The 23119-nt window shown below is 48.5% G+C and overlaps 2 protein-coding genes across 6 annotated transcripts in view; one reads left to right on the forward strand and one right to left on the reverse strand.

Moving 5' to 3' along the window:
- HHAT (hedgehog acyltransferase) overlaps positions 1-8998 on the forward strand; it is a 347597-nt gene extending 338599 nt beyond the window's left edge. For all 4 annotated transcript variants that reach the window (XR_003523359.2, XM_027613626.2, XM_027613628.2 and 1 more), the window contains one exon: positions 7973-8998. Coding sequence is in view for 3 of the 4 variants with exons in the window: in XM_027613628.2 (XP_027469429.2) it covers positions 7973-8064 (92 nt within the window). In the remaining variant the exon portion in view is untranslated. The remainder of the gene's footprint in view (positions 1-7972) is intronic.
- A 3211-nt stretch (positions 8999-12209) lies between these two features.
- KCNH1 (potassium voltage-gated channel subfamily H member 1) overlaps positions 12210-23119 on the reverse strand; it is a 360906-nt gene continuing 349996 nt past the window's right edge. For both annotated transcript variants that reach the window (XM_035722493.1, XM_035722490.1), the window contains exon 11: positions 12210-18085. In XM_035722493.1, coding sequence (XP_035578386.1) covers positions 17231-18085 — 855 coding nt within the window. In that variant the 3' untranslated portion in view covers positions 12210-17230. The remainder of the gene's footprint in view (positions 18086-23119) is intronic.

Below are 23119 nucleotides of genomic sequence, written 5' to 3' on the forward strand. Positions count from 1 at the left end.
GGGCAACTTTGCTCTTGCTGTGTATCCTTCGATAAGCTAGCCCTCTGATGGGTAAAGGCTCCTGCCCTATAGCTTTATTAAGGTTACAGCTCTAAATTTAGCTCTGAAGGAAGGTCTGCAGGCTCAGGACTGTTTGATGAACGGCTGCACATCATCTCCAGGCTGGACTACTGGAGTAAATAAGATTTAAATAAAGCTACCAAGGCACCTTATCATTTCCCCCCATCAGGCCTGAATATTGTTAAAAATAAAGTGCTGTCAGGAGCTAGCTCTTTTAACAAAGGCAACAGTGCATAAAGTTATTCTGAATAATTAATGAAATGACAGTAGCGAGGCTGGGAAGATGGTGCAGAGAGTACCAGGGGCACTGGGTTGGTGGTGCTTCTCAAATCCTGAGCCAGCACCCTAGGACCAGAGTCCAGAGCCCGGGCTGGTTCTCTAAGGAGAGGAACACTCAACCCCTGCTGACCTCAGAGCAGAAGATGTCACCAAAGCAGGACAATGTGTGTATAGAGTGGGGAGCTGGTGTTCACCATTTCTAACAAATGTAAGATATGGGCACAGACCCGTCAGCCCAGAGAGATGGCAGCCATGTGCTGGAGCGAGTCCTGGAGGTCCCTACAGAACCAGGGCTTTACTCCTTTTGATGTGAAATCAGAGAACATGTCATGAGGGAAAGGCTGGGATCATGGCTTTTACTAACTAGTAGGGTAGTGAATCAGCCTGTTAACGTTAGGTAAGAGTCCCTCCGATGTGCACTAGCTGAATGTCAGCCCCAAGGGTACTCTGTTAGCAGTGCTCAGGGTCAGTGAGAGGGAATGTATTCTTTGACGCCCAAATCCATCAGTCACCAAGTGCTATGACTCTCTTTTCTGCAGCATCTCCTGGAATCACCTCTTCATTTCATTTCCCCATTGGATATCCTTCTCCAAACCTACCCCTTCACAAAGACTGTCCATGGAGGCTGAAATTCATCAGCCTCATATCTGTCTTCACCAGGATGGTAACGTGGGCTGTTACATATGCACCCACATCTCCAGGGATATGGGTGGATATGTTGATGGCATTTAATAATTATAATGCATCCTTCACATTTGTAGGCTTGGGTTTCAACCAAGGAGAGTTTGGGGAAGTGAGACTTGTTTCCTTTGTAGCCTAGTGGCTCTCAGGGATGATGGGAACCTCCTCTTCTTCCTCTTAGAATGATTTTGAGTCACTGAGTGATGCTGCTGCTCTGTGGGACCAGAAAGTGAGAGTGTATCCATTCAGCTCTAGGGACCCAAGGGCCAAGCTGAGAGTGAGTGTTCCTTAACCCCAAGGAGAACTGTGACCCAGCAGGGTGACAACTGAGCAGTGGGTGAATGAGAGGACCAGTGGGCAACGGGCCATCAGAGCCTCTGGCTAGAAAACCTGCCTGGGTGGGTGGAAGGTGGAGACGAGGGCACTGTTAATGGTAAAAGACAGATAATTATAAAAAATTAAAGGAAAGACTGAAGTCCTTCAGACTTTTCTCCAAATAGGATTTAATCTGACATTCTGGGCCTGGGATGTGGACTCTGGGCCCTTTTGAGGCAGTGTGGCTACAAGCAAGGATATTGGTATCTGTTAATGATTTCTATCTTGGAGTGTTGGAAGGATTCACTAAGACTGTGTATTCTTTGTAAACTGTATAGTAGATTCCATATTCTTCATAAACTACTCACATGTGGACAGAGACTGTGGTGCTGGCTGACTGGGAGAAAGGGCAGGAAAAAGGCTTTGCTGCCACGTTTGTTCATATGGTGGTTACCTGCCATTTTCTTCTAAAAATGGTTAGCAGTAGGATGTGGCCTTTGAAAAAGCCCCGTTAGAGCCAAGATGGTGGCCACAGGCTCAGAAGTGTTGCCTAGACTGACAGCTGAGTGAGCCTGTGATGGGGTAATTGATAGCTCATACACAATTCAGCAACTCAATTAACTTCTCTCCCATTAGGAAGGATTGATTTCTTCCCTGGAATAGGGATTTGTGCTGATTCAGCTGCTGAGTGTGTCTGCATAGTTAAGAAAGAGCTCTTAGCCTTGTCCTCCCGCTCAGAGGCCCCAGTGGACGAGAGCATTAGGGGAGCCCACTGTTCAGTCCTACACGTGGCAAGTCCTCCTGCCCCTAGGGAGATGAAGGACTGAAAACCCGTCATCATTTAAAAAGTGAATCATATTTTCTTGCATGTGCATCTTTTGTTTGAATACCTTAGGGCATATATATAACCTAGGACATTGTAGCAGAATACCGTAAGTCTGTGATTCGCTAATATTCCAATGTTACCTTTAAAAATTTTTTCATTTTTTCAGTTTTTAAAATTTTTATAACTTTATTGAGAAATAATTTATGCACAGTAAAATATAATCATTTAAGGTATTTTCCAGTTGTCTATACCCTTAAAAACCTTCCCATAATCAAGATGCAAAACATTTTCATCATCCCTCCCCTTTGTAATTTGTCCCTCCCTCTGCTCCAGCCCCTGGCAACCACTGACAAGCTTTTTGTTACTATAAATCAATTTTCATTTTACATAAATGGAGTAATATGGTATATAGTATTTTGTCAATGTCTTCTTTCACTCAGCATAGAATTTTTTATTGTGAATTATATATAACATAAGATTTGCCATTTTAACCATTTTTAAGTGTACAGTTCAGTGGTATTAAGAACATTCACATTGCTATGCAACCATCACCACCGTCCATCTCCAGAACTTTTTTAACCTTGCAAAACTGCAACTCCTGTACCATTAAACAGTAACTCCCCCCAGCCCCTAGCAACTGCTATTCCATTTTCTTTCTCTATGAATTTGACTACTCTAGGGACCTCATATGTAGTATTTGTCCTTTTGTGTCTGGCTTATTTCATTTAGAATAATGTCTTCAAGCTTCATCCCAGGTGTAGCTTGTGTCAGGAGTCCCTTCCTTTTCAAGGCTGAATAATGTTCCACTGTATGTATAGACCACATTTTGTGTATCCATTCATCTGTGAGTGGACACTGGGGCTATTTCACCTTTTGATTATTGTACGTAATGCTGCTGTGAACGTGGGTACACAGATATCTCTTCCAGTTCTTTCAATTCTTTTGGGTATATATGTAATAATTCTATGTTTCATTTTTTGAGGAACTTCCATGCTGTTTTCCACATTTTACAATGTTACCTTTTAAATAAAGGTTTTCATTAGACTTGCTGCTTGTTCTGATTATCCCATCACTTTCCAGAAAACCAGTGTGATATATCCTTTGACTTTTCGTGGCCCTGCATGATGATGGTCTTTTCCTTCACTCTCCTGAGCCTCAGCCTTTCCAGTCTTTTCAGATTGATGTAATTGCTCAGAAAATCGCTCAGCTATAATAACCTCAAGTAAAATTACACCACTTGCTTTCTTTTAGCTATAGACATTTCCCTCTGTGTCCTACCTGTTCTCATTAGCTGTAGTTATTATACAACTCACCAGTGTCCTATTAACAATATCATGATACAACCACCTACATCCTATTAACTCCCTCTATTACACCACCTACATTGATCTTCTTAATTGAATCTGTGGTGCTATGTATCCTACTTGTATGCATTTAGCTATATCTGTCAGATAGTCTGTCCCATTAGCTATATTACCCAATCTTTTGCAAACATTGCCTAACTTGCAAGCATCCTCTTTATAATATCTTCAATGCTGCCTAGTTGTTGTCTGTTAAAACTGTTCAACTGTTTAGATCTTAATAGGTCTAGGTATCAAAAGCCCACCAGGACACATCATTGAATCTGGAGGCCTAGCCATGAACATACCAAGTATGCAGGGGATTTGGGCCTTAAAGTACTCTGTTAAGAAGGATCTTTTCCTTTGACCAATACCATACTGCCCACCAGGCTATATGAGCCACATTATTGGTGTGTGTGTGTGAGAGAGAGAGAGAGAGAGAGGAGAGACAGAGACAGAGACAGAGAATGTGTATGTGTGTGCGTGTATGTGAATGTATGTATATGTGTGTGCATGCATGGGGTCGGGGTTGCTGGGATATGGGAGTTGACTGGACAGTGTGGATTGAAATCCTGGTGAGAAGGGCGAGCCTGGAAGGAGAACACAGAGTGAGAAAAGGCCAGGGGGAGTGAGGGCTACAGGATGAGTTGGTGTTCATTTGTCAGGACAGAACCCTTTTTGACGCCATCATTTTTGTTAATGATTGACAAGCCTGAATGACTGCATCATAGCAACCTCAAATGTTGCCAGAATGACAGCCCATCCCAGTTTATTTTTCTGTGCTCATCTGAACCCTGATGAAGAGGAGGCTGTGCCCCAAGCACCACCACCCTCCCCCCCCCGCAACACTTGGACCACATCAGTGCTTGGTTAGCAGCTGCTACAGTCAAAGACCCTGTGCCTGTAGCAGGCAAACCACAGAGGTTGATGTTGATGTCTGGAGTCTCGGGCGGGCCAGACACACAGCAAATGCTTATGAAATACTGGGTGAATACTGTGAAAGGGTGACTTGTGGAATCTGTCTTTTCGTTGTCATCACATAGCTTACTCCTGAGGTCAGGAAAAGATAAGAGGTCCTTAGCAGCCTTCTAGTACGTACTGGGGTTATTATCTGTAGGAACACTCCTGTTAAAAGGGCCAGTGAGCTGTTTACGTAACAGCTTCACACATAGACTATATACATTGACTTCTCAAGTGGTCCTATAGGAATTCTTTGCATTTCTGAAACACTTATTTTTTTTAAATTTTATTATGTTAGTCACCGTACAATACATCATTAGTTTTTGATGTAGTGTTCCATGATTCATTGTTTGCATATAACACCCAGTGCTCCATGCAGTACATGCCCTCCTTAATACCCATCACCAGGCTAACCCATCCCCCCACACCCCTCCCCTCTAGAACCCTGTTTGTTTCCCAGAGTCCATAGTCTCTCATGATTCGTCTCCCCCTCCAATTCCCCACCTTCATTTTTCCCTTCCTTCTCCTAATGTCCTCCCTGCTATTCCTTACATTCCACTCTGAAACACTTTTTAAAAGCACTACCAAATCTGCGATCTTATTTCATGTGCTTCTGTTTATTTTTGACCTGCCATGGTGTAGATGGAGAAACTGAGCCCCTCCTAGGGTCTCATAGTAGAGTCAGGATGACAAGTCTCCTAACGGCTATCTATCCACCTCTGTGCATGGCAAACGGTGAATGGTAGAGGGAATTTTCAGGGCCTAACTGGCGTCCAGACTGAACATGCATATGCCACACTTCCGGGCGGTGTTGGGGATGTTCCTCCTTACAGTTCTGTGTGCTGGCCAGAAGCTTTCACAGGGATGTCACTGGACAGCCACAGGGCCAACACAGCTGTCCAATGACCCAGGCCCAGCTTTGTGTAAATAAAATATCCCCATTCTCCCACCTCCAGAGCCAGCTTCTGGGTTCTGTGTTTACCAAACACCTGCCAACGCATCATCCTAAACACAGCTGACGTCTGGGGCCTCTCCCTGTGCCCGAAGCCCCCTCCCTAATTTCTGCTTCCTGAGCTCATTGAGGAGCAGATGTCAATAGGTCCCCTGGCATCTGTGTCTGAGGGCCTCCAGGTAGGATGGGTCCCTTCTGAAGCTTGAGAAAGTACCTGGCTGTACTGGGCCGATTAGTACCCCCGCCCCAAATTCATGTCCATCTGCAACCTCAGAATGTGACTTCATTTGGATTTTTGTTGATGTCATTAGCTAAATGTCTTGAGAACAAATCATCCTGGATTTAGAGTAGGCCCTAAATCCATGACTGGTGTCCTTCTAAGAGAAGAGGACACAGGAGTACCCAGGGAAGAAGGCCACATGAAGGCAGAGGCAGAGATTGGAGGTATGTTGCCGTATGTCAAGGAATGTCTGGGGTCATCCAAAGCTGGAAGAGGCAAGGGAGGAGTCTCCCTGAGAGCCTTCAGGGAGAAGGTGGCCCTGCCAACACCTTGATTTCAGACTTCCAGCATCTAGAAGTATGAGAGAATGCATTTCTGTTGTTGGAAGCCACTGAGGTTTGTGGTAATTTGCTCGCAGCAGCCAAAGGAAGCTAACACACTGGCTGACTAGCAGATAGGAGGTAGGACTGTGGGACCGGGCCTAGAGCCGAGCCCTTGGAAGTCCTCTGTTCCCCTCACTTCTCTGGCCTTCAAGGCCTAGGAGAATTCTTGTGCCAAGCCAGGAAAGGAGCGAGTTGAAAACAGGAGTTCAGAGGAAGACCAGGGCTGGACTTCCCTGTTATCATTCTCACCTTGGTGGGGAAAGACTTCTGTGTCCTCGCCCCAGTATTATTACTCCCTTTACTAAGTGTCCATCAGAGGCCAAGCACTGGGCAGGCCTTTACATCATGTCATACATTCCTTCCTTATATCTTAGTCAACTCAGGCCGCCATAGCGAAGTACCACGGACTGGGTGGCTTCAACAACAGACCCTTGTTTCTCACAGTTCCAGAGACTGGAAAAGTCCAAGATCAAGATGCCAGCTGAGTCGGTTCTTGGTGAGGCCCCTCTTCTTGGCTTTTAGAGGGCCGCCTTCTCTCACCGTGTCTCTATATGACAGAGAGCAAGGAGGCAAGCCCTGCATGTCCCTTCTTATGGGGGCACTAATCCCCATCTCGATACCTCATGATCTGATCTCAACCCACTTACCTCCCCCGAAGGCCCCCCCTCCAAATATGCACTGGGGATTAGGGTTTCAACACACGAATGTGGGGGCACACAATCAGTCCATGGCATCCTATAAAGACTATTAATAAAGGTGCTCTGTCCCTCTCCTAGTTTTACACTTGAGATTCATCAAGTTGTTCCAGGTCTCACGGCTGGCAAGCGGCAGAGCCAGGGTTTGAACTGGCGTCCAGGTTCACCTCAGAGCCTGCACTTAACCACTATGCCATAGTCATTGAACTTCTAGTAATAATAATTGCAGCTGCTTGTTGACGTAGCAGGAAGAGAGCCTGCAGAGCCACAGTACCCTCAGTGGCTCCCACTGCCTCCTCCCTGCTTCTAGCCCTGCCCTGCCTGCCCCTTCCTGTGCAGTAGCCACAGTCACATGATCCCTGTTCCAGGGGTGGCCCACGGAACATGTTCACACATGAGGTGGTCTCTCTGGTTGCTTATCCCTGTCCCTTTCCATCTGACAAACTCTTGCTTACCCCACATGGCCCAGTTTAAATTTGCTCTGTCTACATCATTATCTAGCACATGTTACATGGCTCACAAATCACAGTAGTGTGTGTGTGTGTGTGTGTGTGTGTGTGTGTGTGTGTGTGTGTGTGTTTGTGTGTGTGTATCTTTCCCAAACTAGAGTAGGATTACCTATTTTGGCATCTGGTACCTTCCACAGCATCTCTGGATCTGCAGAGCTCCTAATAAGTGGTGGAGTAAGTGAAACATGTAGAAGACATGGAAGTCATTAAGTGAAAAGTACTCAGCAGAGAGGGCTATTAATTGAGGAGGAGGAGGAGGAGAAAGAAAAGAACATCAGATATTCTAAGACAAGTACTTACAGAAGGAACCACTAAAAGCTTTGAGTTTTGAAAGCAAATGTTTAATTTAGGCTCTCCCTTCTGTGTGCTTGCAGATGGCACTCAATTCCATATAACGGCCAATCTATATTTTAAGATTTACTGTGAGTCTCACGGACTTTTCTTCTCTTTGATTATTAACTACTTTAGTTTTCTAAATGTATGTTCTTTAAAAGCTTGTCCTATTTCTAAACCTAATTTCCATTTGAGATAGCGCACCCCTCATTTGATGCTGGCCCCAGTGGGAATGCAGAGTTCAGGTTGTCGGTGTTCCAGGTAGAGCACACTTTCCAGGAGGTATGTGTCTTGATGTGTCAGCTGAGGCCCATGTTGTTTCTTGAATTGCCTTCCCCAAAGGGGGACAGTTTGCGCCTCTGGAAGGTCCTGCCCCAGGAGTATCTAACCACTCTGGCATCTCTGTCCCCCCGTCGCAGGCTGGCCGTATGTGACCCTCTCTGCCCTGGGATTCCTCTACTGCTACTCCCACGTGGGCATCGCCTGGGCCCAGACATACTCAGTGGACTAATGCCGCCCAGCCTGCAGCAGCCCTTCCTGCTGGCCTCCACGGCAAATGGTGCTTCACCCTGACCTCGCACACCAAGATGACCTCCAAGGAACCAGTGCTTCATCTGCCCATCTTTTGTTGAAGTTACCTCACTCCAAGACTGGAAGCTTGAGCTCTCATAGAAAATTGACAACCAGTGAGGCTTCTAACTTTGGGGACGCAGAGCTCATCTCCCCCAGCCCCATCATTTTCCTGTTGAGTAAGCAGGGGTCCAGAGCAGTATTATCTTGCCCAGCTGCACATGGTGACATTGTGGTCTAGAACCCAGTCCCCGGGGGCCCTTCAGTTCTTTCTCCTTTACCAAGAATTAAATGCAATAGACGTTTGTCAATTGGAGCACAGAAGTCCTGATTAGTGATAAGAGCTGTCCTCCACTGGCCATATTTCTGAAATATTTTGCTAACATTTAAGTGACCTCTTCCCCATGTCCTGCAGTGTGGTGTCTAGAGCCAGCACTGGGGTCTGAGCTTCCCACTTCAGTTCCCTAGCAGGGAGGAGACAAAGCCACAGTCAAGTTTCTAATTGCCGGGTCAAAGAAGATACAACCTGTCCTATAGTGTTCCAAGGGGCCAGTACCTACGGAGATCTGTTATTGGAACACCATCACCATGATCGACATTTGGATGCTTGTTCCCTAGATTTGCAGGGAAGTATAAACATGGCAGTTCCTCTACCAGACAGTTAATCTTCATTTCTCAATAAAGCAGCAAAATTAAGAAACCATGAGCTAGCACGTCCACAGACAGGTACTATCAGGCAAGTGACAAAGGGTAGGGATGGTTTCCTGGGGTCTTTTCTCCTCTCCACACAAGGAAGCCCCCAGCTTCCTGCTTACTGGTGTACACTCAGTGGTTTACATTGTTTTGTTTCAAATAAAATGGAGCCTTTTCTGTCACACTGATAATTCACATTTTTGTAGAATCATTTTGAATGTTTTTTGAAGAAAATGCTTAAAATTTAAACACCTATATAACTCTTCTTCACTCCTCTGGAAAGTGGGTAACAGGCCACTAATAATAGCCCCAAGTGGTAGATAATGCTGAATATATCTGTTTGGCGTTGGATTTTTTTTTTTTTTTTTTTTGAGAGGGCAAGTGGTATGTGAAGAAGCTTGGAAGTTTGATCCATAGTGTACCTCATTATGGGAGAACTTAGTACATCTCAAACACATGGGTAAAATTGCTATTGAAGGAAAGGTTCCCTTGGACCTGGTCTGGCCACACATCTCACATCTGCTATCTGGTGTGGTCCTTGTGTCCTGGCCATGGCTTTTAACTCAATGAGATTCATACTCCTAGAATGCAGGACTGGCCACCTTGCTGAAATCCCTTCTTCCTACCCATTCTGCCCGGAAGAGCAGTTGTGGGTGGAGCAGGCGGTGGGGAGCGGGCATACCCCGGGTTGACTGCTGCGAGGAACAGACCCAGAGGGGCAGGCAGGCTGACAGCAGTGGCCTCAGGAACTGGCTGAGTAAAGGACAGGGAGGCCCGGGCAGGCGATTCCAAGGTGCTGGGGAGTTTCAAGGAGGGAATGGCACTGGGAAGAGTGAGCACTCCAGTGACTATAGTACAGGATCATGGACTAACACTAGTTCAGGAACTGTGGCCAGCCACAGGGAGTCTGGCTGAAGTTCACGTGGAAGGAAGGGGCTGGTTAAGGACACAGGAGCGTGAAGATGTTTGTAGGCAAGTGTCTGATGTATGTACATACGTAAGCAATACAAAGAATTTTGAACTCTTCAGAGACACCATTTATGTAAAAACAAATAGGTTTATTCATTCATTCAACTTGTATTGGAGGAATTGGTGAATATATTTGGAAGTAATAACTCTGAATTTCTTTTAAGCTATTACATGATTTAGAGTGGTTCTCGGGAATTAGTACATGATAATTTGAGGCCTGATTAAGCAACATGTGGATTATCTAGGACCATTGTTTTCTTTCTTTAACCTCTTGCTATTCTCCAACTGTAATATGAAAATGATAATAGATGTCTCTTCATGCATGTGAAGTAAAATCTTGGATTTGCTTTAAATGAAAGATTCTTGAAGTGCCTGGGAAGACAGAGCAGTTCCAGCTGAGGAGCATCTGACATGTCACTTTGCACAAGCCGTCAGCCCTGTGCAGCTTCAGGCGTGGGGCTGGAAAACAACTAGACAAGATCCTAAGGTCACTTCTAGCCCCAGGATCCTCTGACCTCAACTGAGCTCTGTGGGCAAGCCAGAGAGCCGCAAACACAATTGCCAAGATGATCCCCAAGGAGGCAAGCAAGACATCTGAAGGACAGCCAACTCTTCTTGGTCATTTTGACTAATTCTTGGGGCCGTGCAAGAAGACTTCAAAGTATTTTATTATTCCTTCAGATTAATTTGTTTGAAGTGACAGCAGAAAGCCTTTTGTTCTATTAAAGACTGCAGGCCTAGAAAGAAAATATATCCATCACATATCTAGTTGTATAATGATCTATACATCTATACAAGATGGTAATTTAGTGGGATGGGGGTTTCCCTTAAAGAAATTGTGACTGCTCACTTGCTTATTTAAAATAGTAATTATTGACTACGTATAGAAATTAACCATAATATAATGAGTTTGTTTTCTAACAAATGTACCAGAACATATCCACACAATAGGACCAACTATTGAGAAGCCAGATTATCTTGACAGTGCTGGCCTTCCTCAGTGGGCATTGAGAAACCTGAGGCCCTTCTTCAGGGAAATTGTTTTATCTTAAAACAAACCAACAAACTCCCAATAACTGACACCCCTTTGACACCCAGAATGTAGTATCCATTATTTAGCTCTGTATTACTAGTCCTTTTGACTAATTATAAAAATCATATTCACGAAGAGATTTTTTTTCACTAGTGAGGATATATAAAGAACATAATATTCAATGCTTTATTAGGTGAGACTTTTGAATGAATATTAATCACTTGGAATTTTAAATACTATCACCTTTCACTTATTTTTATTATGCTTTTCTGCAATGTAATGAAATAATAGGTTGTAGAGGACACCATTAAAAATGCTGTATTCATGCTATGGCCCCATGAGATCAAGCAGAGGCCCGAATATGGCTTGCAGATCACAGATTCCTCATCCTGAATTAAGTTCTGTCTACAAAAAGAAAAGTGCCCTTCTTGAAATGCAGTCCACTGGCAAGAAATAAGAAAGGTTGATAGTCCCGTGGAGAATCTCACCACAGGCAGGAAACAATTATTAAAGCAAGTATTAAAACCTGCTTTTTAATGGTTCTGGAGCTATTAAAGGGGCACCTGGGTGGCTCAGTTGTTAAGCGTCTGCATTCAGTTAAGGTCACGGTCCCAGGGTTCTGGGGTCAAGCCCCGAGTCAGGCTCCCTGCTCCGCGGGAAGCCCACTTCTCCCTCTCCCACTCCCCCTCCGCTTGTATTCCCTCTCTCGCTGTGTCTCTCTGTGTCAAATAAATACATAAAACCACAGCCAAACTGAGAGTGCTGGTATACAGGACTAGTTCATTTAGGGGAAAGCAGTCCTCTACCTTACTAGCTTCTGAGACCATCCGTGAATTAAAGCACAGATCAGAACTCATATGGTTGATGTGGAATCACTCCAAAAAGATTCAGTTATGTTTTTTACACTCTATTTTAAAAGGCAGGGAAGCATTAATATATCTTAACAGATTTCAACCCAAACTGTTTAAAATGTAGAAGTTCACTTCTAATTGGGAGGTCACGTTCAGATACGTATTAAATCAATGTGCTGAATCAATGCCAGCTTTGAAGGCATCTCGGGACGTCTAAAGAGCAGACACAGCCCTATTTCTGGATCACAGGGCAAACCACCTTCACAACCGTTCTCTCGCTGGGCTGTACTTAGACACAAAACCTTGGGGTCTCTAGAATCCTAAGGTCCCCAAAACCGTACTCTCCAAATTAGGGCCTCCCAAGCTCTTGAAAAGGAATAGAAAGTACCATTCCTTGTTCTGTCATCTTAGGTCAGAACACCCAATTCAGTGCCTTAAAATTATGTAAGAAAAGGCAAAAGCAAGTATCATGTATAAAATAGTTTATTACCATAATAAATAAAATTAAACTTTTTTTTTTTACAAATATCATTTGTGCTTGTTTAAAAATGTTGAGAAGGGTATATCATCAATGGAGGGGCCCGCATATTCCTTACCATTCCCAAGCTGCACACACACACTGGAGTTTCTGGCAGCATCCTCAGCTGACCATAAAAATAGTATCAGCTCATTTGCACTTCTGTCTATTCATGCTCATTTGGACAAAGTGGCAGATGCGAAGGAAAAAGAAAAACCCAGTAAAGGATTTGGCGGGACTCAATGGAAAGAATGTCAATATAAGGAGAAGCCCCAGATCGACGAACTGCTCAGGAGTAGAAGTGTCCTTACGGCGCTGGCGAAACGTCAGATGCGGGCTGTCTCCAACTGATGCACAAATACAACGTCTGAATATTAAGAGAATACATTCATTGGGGCGGGGGGAGGGTGCATTTTCATGAAGATCTTTCTCATTGTTCATATCCTGATACAAGATCTGTGAACTTCTTATTGAACAACTGGTAGATCCGTTGACCGACTCCGAAGTCACAGATAAAGAGACAATGGCTCTAAGAAAAGTTTAATGGCAGGGCGGGGAGGGCACCCACCGGGCCTGGCACCTGCGGGGCACTCGAGTCCAGTTCTGGAGGTTCCAGAATAAATCTAATTTGCTCACATGTGAAAGGAGTTTCATTTGAAACTAATTTAAGCTGCAAATTCACACTGATTCTTTTGAACTGTGTGTGGTGCTGGGGGGGGGGAGTGGGAATCAAACCTTCTCAACATGAATACCTTGTGTGAGAAAATGGTGCTTTCTGATGGCTGTGGTTGGTGTTGAGGGGACAGCGAAATTCCCCCCCCGGCTGGAGGGCACAAGAGCTGGTGAAAGTATTGGTATGAAGCAAGCGAGAAGGCAGTACAATTTAGTGACAGAGGAGAGGCTACCCTGGGGTCTGAGTGTGCCCTTGGTGGGCTCCTCTTTAAGCAACACGACGTGAGGAGGGAGGAGGGGGAGTGTTGGCAGCTCCATCCCAGCTGGAGTTCCATTCAAGGGTCTTAAGGCTATAAACATCTTTATTGCAAAACATTGTACAATCTATTCATCAATTGCACATCAGCAACTTGTATCTCCACCAGGGCTCCTAAAATTTTTCCGAGAGTGCATGTTGGTGGTCAATGCAACAAGGGGAGAGGAGGCTCTCCCTACACCTGGGACCCCTAAGGCATTCTTTTAGTCCCCACAAAGGCTTGGACAAAAATTCTAATGGTTGGCTTCTTACTTTCACCTTCCACCAAAGGATTTGGGAGGGGAAGCTTGCGGCATGGGGTGCGGTGGTGGAGTGCATTTTTTACTCTGAGCCATGCTGGTTCCACTTCTGAAAGAAGGTTCCAGAAAAGGACCTGATGTTTGGCCAGGCCAGCAACGGCACATAGGATCTAGAAAGCTGAGGGTAAAACAGCCCAGGAATTGGATAACAAGGAATGGGAACTGCTTTGAAACACTTGGGCCCATGCTGTTGTAGCATCAGAGATGTTCTAAGTCACTGATTGCCTGCTACTGGCTACAAATTCTGCACACAGATGTAGTCTGAAGTGGAGAGTATAAAAAATGGTCTTAGAAACAAGCCAGGTCTGAGCATGAATGGGGCGGATGAAGGTGCAGATATCAAAGTTGTGCACGAAACCAGGGCTTCTCAACCAGAGGGCTGCCTCCCTTTCCTTCTTGGGGGAACCTTGTCGTACTTGGTGGGGGCGTCCTTGCAGGTCTATGGGCCAGCAGCACTCAATGCTGGAGTCCTCGTCCCCCACCGAGAACGAGTGCACCATCTTGTTGGCCGTCTTCTTTCACAGGCTCAACCCTCACCCCCACACCTCCATCAGTGGGGATGAGGAGAGCATGGTCAACCAGCAGCCAAGTGCTGGGGCAGGACCTCCAGCTCCAAAGCAGGGATGCTCCCTGGGAAGCGGAGCCTCCCTACGAGTAACATTCAAGGTAAGGAGTTTAAGTACCAGATCCGGTAACCAGCAAGTACTGGGCAACGGTATAATACATTATGTCCCCTTCCCTCGGAAAGGAACAAATAACTCAGGTAAATCTCTCTCAGCATAACTTCTAAAGTCTAAATGTTTGGTCCAACACCTAGTGACTCTGTGTTTCCCTAACCTCTCTTCAGCCACTCGATAGTGGAAAGTTCAGTCAGTATCTGAAGCTTGTGGCCCTTGCTCGGGAAGCCAGAGCAGCATCCAGGCAAGAGTAGGTAGTTAGCACAAAGCAGCCCACGGCCAAGTGCATGTCATAAAGATGAAAAGAGAGAAGGTTTGGCTCATTTAAAAAAAAAGTTTTTTTTTTTCAGAGGAAACAAAGCAAAAGTCCCTATAACCCTTAAGTGGGAAGGGCTGAAAGCACGCACAGCTGCACTGTGGTGGTCTGTCACCACAGGCTCATGTGGGGGCCCTGAGACCCCTAGGAGGAGCACATTCCCACCGCAGGATCCAGGCTTCCGGTCATGAGCCCCATCCAAATCCGAGGAGCTGGTCCACGAGTACATTCATGAAGCTTTATTTTTTCCCCAAAACAAGTGTGGACTTTCAAGCCTGGCACATCGGTGTCTTTGCCCCTTAGGCCCCAACGGGGAGTCATTTCTTAGTAAACACCTGGGCCCTCTGGCAGAGCCAGTGGGGAAGGGAAGGGCCCCTCTAGGTTGGCCTGCAGGGCGCTGGACAGTAGCCCGTCATCAAGCCCGCAGAGAGCCCAGCAGGTGCTTCTGAAGCTGGATGATGGAGTTATTAGGGACCTTGCCCTGACCCCTGACTTGAAAGTAGTGGGGACTAAACTTCAGAAGCGGGCTAATGAGCACATTGAAGGAATGCCAAACTAGAACATTCTGGGGCAGATGGGATTCCAGATCTTTTATAGCCTCTGGACTAGTGGGCAGCTTCTCAAAGAGACCGAAAGTCTCAGTGCTTTATCCAGAGTCAAGTCACAAACAGTCAGGACTCGGCCTTGAGAAAATAGACTTGCCCCTCTGTACGCTGCCATCTGAGGCTAAATCGAATAACGCTGCAGCCTCAGGAAGCCAAGAGCCACCCCGGTAAGCCTCCCATGAGAAGCTGCGTTAAGTGCACGGGACCCTTGGGGAAGGAACCTTCTCTCGACCTCCTGGACCTCTGTTCCCCAGGGCCATCTGTGCCGGTGCTGGGAGCCAGGGGAGGACAGCCCCATTCTGCACAGACAACTGAAGGCCAAGTCCTGGGACCTGTCATGGCCCCTGAGCAGGACCAGAGGGGCAGGTGAGTAGGTGGGCCCTGACAGGAGACCTTCAGAAATGCTGAGTATCTTTGGTAGGGCAGGTCCCACCCTGGCAGGTCCCCTTCGGTACTGAGAGGATTAACACAGGTCAGGATCCGCGCAGCAAAGCCATGCCAGGGGCTGGGGTGAGGTGCTGCAGCGTGACCCATGCAGAAAGCCAGCGCCCTGGATGGGTCCCTGCTGTCACCCAGAGTCCAGATCCCCTGCACTCCTAATTCTCTCTCAAAGCTAGTTCTTAGAGCTGAACTTCCAATCTTGCTTGTCAAGTTTTAGGGTCCTGACCCTCTCTGCAAGGTGTATACCTGAGCTAGTTCCACTGGGCCTGGGAGAGACCTCTTTCCTTTCTCAGATGCCCTTGGAAGCCCAAACGCATGAGTAATTTGGCCCCATGTGCCTAGGAGGCAGTGGAGGGTCCCCAAGCATCATGGCATAGGGACCTGGATGGCCCACAGCTCTGAGCTCAGACCTTCCCTGAGCTGCCTCTCTCCATGACCCTACAGAGCCAGCTGGAGAACCCGCCGCCTCATTCTCTTTCTGCCGCTCCTGAAGCAAGTACAACCATGGCCCTGCAGTCTTCGTCGTTTCTCCTGAAGTCCTACTGAGTAGCAGGAGAAAAAAAAGTTAGTTTTAAAATAAGGCCGAGCATGGATCCCAAGGGTTCTCTGGTGACCCCCATGCAGTGGACAAAATAAAAATTTCTGAAGGGCCATCAATCCCAGTGAGAATCATAATATAAACATAGGACTTGCTACAATCATTTTTCTGAGGTTGTATGTGTGTGTCTGCTTTGCTAATAAAGCAGCTCTGGGCTCATCACCCTTCCTGCCGATGCCGCACACCCTGCGGAAGGCCACAGGACACTGGGGGGGGGGGGGCGGGGGGGGCGGAGGCCGAGAAGGAAAAGAAGCAAAGGGGCCCATGTGATGAGAACAGTAGCCTGGAGCAGGGCCAGAGGTACACCTGAGGCCTCTGGAACCCTCCCTGTGGTCTCTCCCACAACAGTAGGCTGCAGATCACAGCCCAGAGAGTCTCTGCTTCCTGAAGGCCCCTCTCCAGCTCTTCTACTTGGGAAAGGAGACCCGAGGATTCCTGGCTCTTGGTGTCAATGGGAGGCACCCAGAGCACCTCACTGCTTTCTGGCCTTAACCATTAGAGACAGAAGGTTGCAAGGCTCTGCCCTCCCTGTCCCTCAAGCTCCCCTTGTCCCAGGTTTGTTACAAATGACTACTGTAGGAAAATATAGGATGACAACAGACATGGGCTGTACAAGGACAGGGAATGCTGGGAAATCCCCGTGCCCACTGCAGTCTTCGGGGTTCTTGGCGCAGGAGCCCAGCCTGGTGTCTACATGAGAGGTTCTTCGGGGCGCTCCCACCAATCCCCAAATAGCTGCTCCTCTTGTCTAGTGGTTGTCATCTTTTACAAAGATCGTGGCAGTTAAAAAATTAAAAATAAAGGAAAATACCCTTTAGACAGCATGCCCCCTCTTCCAAAATTGTGCCGACAGTTCGAGAGCAGCTGCGGTCTTGCAGGGTGGTAGCACGCGCCTCTTCCCACGTCTGCTCCCAGATTGAGAGCGAGCGAGCGAGCGAGCGAGAGTGCGCGCGTGCCTAAGCGACTGGTCCCGCTCAGATTTCCCGTCAGGAAAAGCCTACTTTGGAAGTTTTTGGTCATGTACGTGTGTGTATGGGGTGGGGGAGGGGGTGTCGAGGGCAGGGAGGTGGAGTTTTATTTTTGACTTTTTTTTTTCTTTTTTCTTTTTTAAACAGACCACTCAGCTCGCTCCAAAAATGTCTCTCTCTGATTCTGGGGACTGGGGCCTCGATATCTCAAACAGCTCCTGAGGAGACTGAGAGGATCTTCTGGAAGTTAATATCCTGAGTATCTCAGAGAGCTGTTTCTCAATATTTGTCATTTTGGTGTTCAAGGCCTTGATGTCCTCCTTCAGCTCGTGCTTCACCTCCAGGACCGTGGCCTGCAGCGTCTGCTCGGGGATGGGGTAGAAAGAATGCTTGACCTCCGCCAAGATGGGGCTCCGCTCCTGGGGGCTCCTGGCCTCCCCGACGTTGTCCAGACGCAGGTCGCTCTTGGTGATGCCGCTGTCACACGAGTCCGTCTTCTTGAGGGTGGCCTCTCCGGACGCCTTGGTCCTGTCGGGGAGCGTCTCCATGGACTCGGCCTTGGCCACCTGGCTCCAGTCCTCGGCCTTGCCGCAGGCATCCCTGAAGCGGGCCCAGCCCTTGCGTCTGGCGCAGTCGCCGCCGGCCCTGGCGCCCAGGCACTCGGCCCCGGGCGCGTGCAGCCGGCCGTGGTCTGCCACCGCCGCCGCGGAGGCCGCCTGGAAGGCCACGGGCGTGGCGGGGCTCTCGCGCACGGTCACCACGCTAGCCTTCGCCAGGCTGTGGTTGGCCGAGGCATGCTCCGGGAGGGCGCTGCCCTTCTCCACATCCAGGTCGTCGGGGTCGCGGCCGCCCCGCTCCGCGGCTAGCCGGGCCTCCTTCTGCTGCCGGAACCTCTGGAAGAGTCGCCGGACAGGGTGGTCCGGTGGCAAGATCAGGGGGGCCTCATTCTTGCGTTTCATGCGCTCTTCCTCCTCCCGTTTCACGTCGCTGATCTTCCGGAACACGATCTGCAGCGAGACAGAAAGACAGCAAAGCTCAGCCCCTGGGCAGTCAGCGTCTGGGGCCCCCCCAAGGACTGCCCACGACTGCACCCCTACTGGGCCTCCCCATGCTTTGCTCAGGGCCTGCCCACCCCTGCCTTCCCCGGCCCTCGACGCTCGTTCCCAGGAATTGACCCTTGCCCTCATCCTCTTCAAGAGAAACAAACCCCGCTCTCCATCCCCAAATGCCGGGAGGGAGGCTGGAGATGCCAAATGGCCTCCCCTCCAGGGACCGTCCTGGCACCTGAGCTGGGCCTCCGTTAACCTGTCCTTGCCTGCCATCCAGCTTTTGCAAAAATCATTTTTCTGACCCCGCCTCCTGCTGCATTAGAACCTCCAGACAGGAAGCCCTTGAATCCCTAACTAGCTTCCCAGGTGATATATGCATGAGCACCCCTGGTCTACACCATGTTCCAGGGCAAGAAAGCTCAAGACGAGTCCCCAGGCAGGGCCACGGCTAAGACCGCCAGGGCTATCTGCAGATCTGGACCCTTAAGTGAGCTTGGCTGGCTGTGAAAGCAAAAGTAAGTCTCACTCGGAAGCCTCTCCTGTCCTCAGGCGGCTCACGGGGGAAGAGCCCATGGCCCTGCACACGGCCTTGTCCTAACACTAACAACCGCCCGGATGGCCTGTAAGGCACTTGAATGTTACTTCGTGTATTCCCTGTAGCAGCACTGTAAGGCCCCTGGGACACATTCTCATGTCAGAGAAGAGGAAAACCAAGGTTCAGGGTAGCTAAATGTCACATAAAAGACAAGTCTGCCGTAAGTGACTCGTACCCGAGCCATCCAACCCCAGACCCATCAGGCGTCCCACAAGTACTCACTGATGAGAACAATGCTACACTCAGAGAATGGACAGACAGTCAGCAAACCAGTCCATGAATCTGGCCCTGAGTGCAGTAAGAGCGACAGCTGACAAGGTTCTCCCTTGGGCTGACCTCGGATTATGGGAAAGCTGTGTAATTTCTGGCTTACATGGCGTGTGGCAGGTGCACTCAGGGACATGTTGACATGTCCCACGTCTGAACTTGTGGGAAGCCACCTGCAACATATTGCTAGAGAAATCACTGCTCTGAGGACCCGTCTTGAGATCACTGAGAAGCAGAGGCCTGTGTAAGGGAGAACAGCAGCTTCTCCATCAGCACAACCTAGAAACCCGTGCCCTGTGCAGGCAGCCTCGGACCAACGCAGTAGCCGCCCCGAGGACCTGCCACAGGACTGTCAGGTCTTGGGGAGGCACAAGGGCTGGCAGGCCAGGAACACAGGCTTTGGGGTCAGAAAGAATTAAATCCCAGCTCTGCCACCTTGCTGTGTGACCTCACGCAGACATCTTAACTTCTGAGTCTCAGTTTCCTCCTTAAGAAGCGGGAAAAATCCCCACTTCTCTGACTTGGTGTAAAGCCAACACAAGATTACTTATGTGACAGCACTGGCCCACAGTTGATGCTTAATATGAACCCTTCTTCCCTCACCCTTTCGAGGCCTCAGCCTTTTTAACCTCCAGGAGCAGATGGTGCATAATTCGCCCTCTCCTCCAGGAAGCTCGCCTGCCCAGAGTTCTCTCAGGGCGCTCCTCCTTAGGTCCTCACAGATGGCCGACAAGATGGTCGATAAGAAATGCAGAGGAACCCGGCACACACTGGGTCGCTTGGTGCACTCAGCAAATCGCTGGCAGACCGGAGGCTCACACCTGTCATCTGCCTTCCCCATCCGAGCCCCTGCAGCTGGATGACTTGACACTTGGGTCATTAACAGATGGGTGCGGGGAAGCTGCCACGCCCCTTGCCACCTGGTTAAACCTTCAAACCGCACTACGTGGGTCCCAGTGCATGACTTTCTGGCCTGCACTGGGCAGCCTTTCTGCCAGCCCTGCCTGTCCCAGCAGTGATTTAATAATCCTGCCTCCCTTGGTCCCCTTCCGCTACACCCCATCTACTTCTATAGTGCAGGCTGCAGATCCGAGCTGTGGGACTCAGGAAAGTCTCACACACTTTGAAGAGAAACCCAACTAAAGGCATCATAGGGATGGAGGAATGATACGTAGAAGGATCAGGACCCTTTCTGCGCCTCCCCCAGGGCTCTGAATTAGCAGTCTTCTACCTCCCGTCCTCCCTCTGCTCCAGGGCCTCTGCTCTGGGAGTGGCCCCTGCTCTGCATCGGGCATCCAAAGCCTAGCCCTAACACCAAGACCCAGCTCAAATAGCACCTCCTCCAGAAAAGCCTTCCCTGATTCCATAGAGCTCTAAGTTACCTCCGGCCTCACAACACCAACTGCCTTTTCTGTGCTCACACTTCTCTCCGCCCTAATTCCTCTCTATCCTGTGTCCGCTTGTAGTAAAGCTGCCATCCGTTTCCTCCCCTAGCCATTATCCCTTCATAGAGAGAGGAGGAGGGAAGAAGGGAGTGAGGAAGGAAGGTGGGACAGAGGAGGGAATGAGGGAAGAGAGTGAATGAGAATGCACAGGTACCCAAGAGCTGGTGCCTGGAGCTGACTGCTCCTTTCCTGCCCTTTGTTCTGCAGGACATCTGATTCTTAACAGTATCTCCGTCCTGTTTTTACTTGAGTTAGAGTGGGGTTCTGTTCTTTGTAAGCAACCATTCCCAAATAAGATACCAGTTATTTACGTCTGTATTTCTGAAAGCTCCCTGAGGGCCTAGAAAGGTTTCCTGCATGTCATGTTGTATCTTCTACTTAAAAAAAAAAATTATTATCTACCCTAAGAAAGCAGGATTGTCTGTTTTGTCTACTATCTCCAGCATTTAGAAAGTGCCAGGTACATGCAGGACCCTCAATAAATATTTGTGGAATAAATGAATACATAAAAGACACACATGAGCTAATGAATCAATGGGAGAATGCCCTCTGCCCAGAAAGAGGAAGCCCAGATGTTATCATCAATGATCTAAAGGAAGGGACTGGCTTGGAACACACATGGTCCTCTCAGCAACTCTCTCAACATCAAAGGGTAGGGCAGCGCTTGAGACGTGAGATGTTCGAAGACTAAAGAAAAGGCAGTACTTCTTTAGACACCGAGGAAGCAACACAGAACTTATCCCAAGAGGTTATACATGAAGTATACCAGGAGACTGACAAAGGCCATTAATATGCATTCGTGGCGGACGCCTGTGAGGGGCGGGACAGCCTCTGCTCTTCAACCAAAGGCCCCATGGATCCTGGACCAGGGGATGGGGGCCCAGCCTGACCCAGGCAACGTTTTCAGATGTCGTAGCTGCGTCAATGGGGCAGATCAGCACGTACGGGCCGGGGCTCTCCGTAGAAGGAGACGGGGATGTCTGGCTCTGCGCCGACTCTACTGAAGTCTCTTGGCTTATCCCAACGTGTCCTCCTAGCGCTGCTGTCAGCCATCCTGTGTGCTGGAGACAGCCCCACCTGAACACCCGATGCGTGGATGAACCAGGAAAGAGCTTCCTGCCCTGCAAAAATGCCCAAGCCCTCCTTTGAGAATCCATGAGTAAGACCAGCAACCCCACAGCAGACACAAAGCTCATGTGGTCTGGCCGCCGTGCTGACCTGGGGTCTGGGGTTCTGCTTACTAACTTCACCTGCGTTTTTGGAGACGCTGGTCTTGGAATCTTCGTCTCCGAGGCAGCCATGACCACACATTTGGCCAAGTATTTCATATCTGAGGGGGCAGGGGTGGCCACGTGACTCCCGACAACAAGGCCTGTGCTGCCGGCACCAAGCACGACAGCTGTCCGTGGGCTCAGAGTTGATCCAGTGGCACTCTAGGAAGGAGAGGCAAGAGCCCAAGCCCCAAACCCAGGGTGCTGTCTGCTCTGACCAGGTGCCGAATGGAGGCCTGAGGAACAAGTCTATCTAGCTTTTCCAAAGTGTTCCATGAGGTTTTAACGGGGATCTTGAGGGGAAGAAATTTCAAGATAAAATAAATTTGAGCCGCACTGCAATGTTAAATTGGTTGCTTTACTGCAGGACTTCTCAGAGCCTTACCATGTTAATGTGTCTTTTATGAATGTCTAAGAGGAGAATATTGCAGGTAGCATTTCTTAAATCCTTTCTCCTAGACCCCCTCTTTTGAAAGGGTAGTGATCCCTAGAAACCCCCTCTGGAAAACACTGAAATTATATTCATGTGGGGGAATGAGGCACCCTCTGTATCTGTGCATCGCCCTGATGGATGGGAAGGCCATGTTCCAGTTAAATGGGGCCTCCTCTCTCTAACCTCACGACCAAGCTGCAGTGTGCGGGATTCTGGGTTTCCATTGCCCCCTAGTGGACAAACAAAGCTGCATGACCAACTCTCCTACCTCCCACCCTCAGGCCCTGGGTATGCTCCAATCTTACTGAGCAATTTCAGGTCCTGAAAAGCCCCGTTCACCAGCTTGAAGCTCCATGCCATCTCATCTCCTGGCCCATCCCTTCACCCTGACTCCTACATGACCTTCAGGATTCAGCTTAGGAGTCATGTCCTCCAACGGGCTTCCCTGACTCTCCCCACCCCTGGGGTCAAAGACCCTTGCTGCTAGGAGCCCTTGGCCCCATCACAGACCCCTGCAACCATCGTGAAAAGCAGCATTTTGCTTATTTGTCTTTTCCTTAGGGGGAAGCTCTCTGAAGGTAGGCACAATGCTTTATTCAGGTTTTGGATTTTTTTTTTTTTTTCATCTTCGGTATATGTCTGATACATATAGTGCTTAATCAATGGTCAGTGAATCACTGAATACGTCAGGGAATAAATTATGGCCATTTCCCTGTTTGTGAGCCTGTGCTGGGGTGAAAGGAATGATGTGTATGCCATCCCCAAAACACACACAGACAAATCTGTTTCGGATGTTCGTGGTCTAATGGAGAGAAAGAGGGATTACCAGTGGACTTCTCTATGCACAACAGATATGCTCCTGAAGAGTAGTGAACTCATGGGCCCCCTTCTACAATATTTCTACCTTATGATGGTGCTCAAGGGATACACATTCACTGGAAACTATCCTTTGAATTATGCCTTTGCTGGGGCCAGCGATAT

Source organism: Zalophus californianus, chromosome 10 (genome assembly GCF_009762305.2).
Source record: "Zalophus californianus isolate mZalCal1 chromosome 10, mZalCal1.pri.v2, whole genome shotgun sequence".
NCBI classification, from domain to species: Eukaryota; Metazoa; Chordata; class Mammalia; order Carnivora; family Otariidae; genus Zalophus; species Zalophus californianus.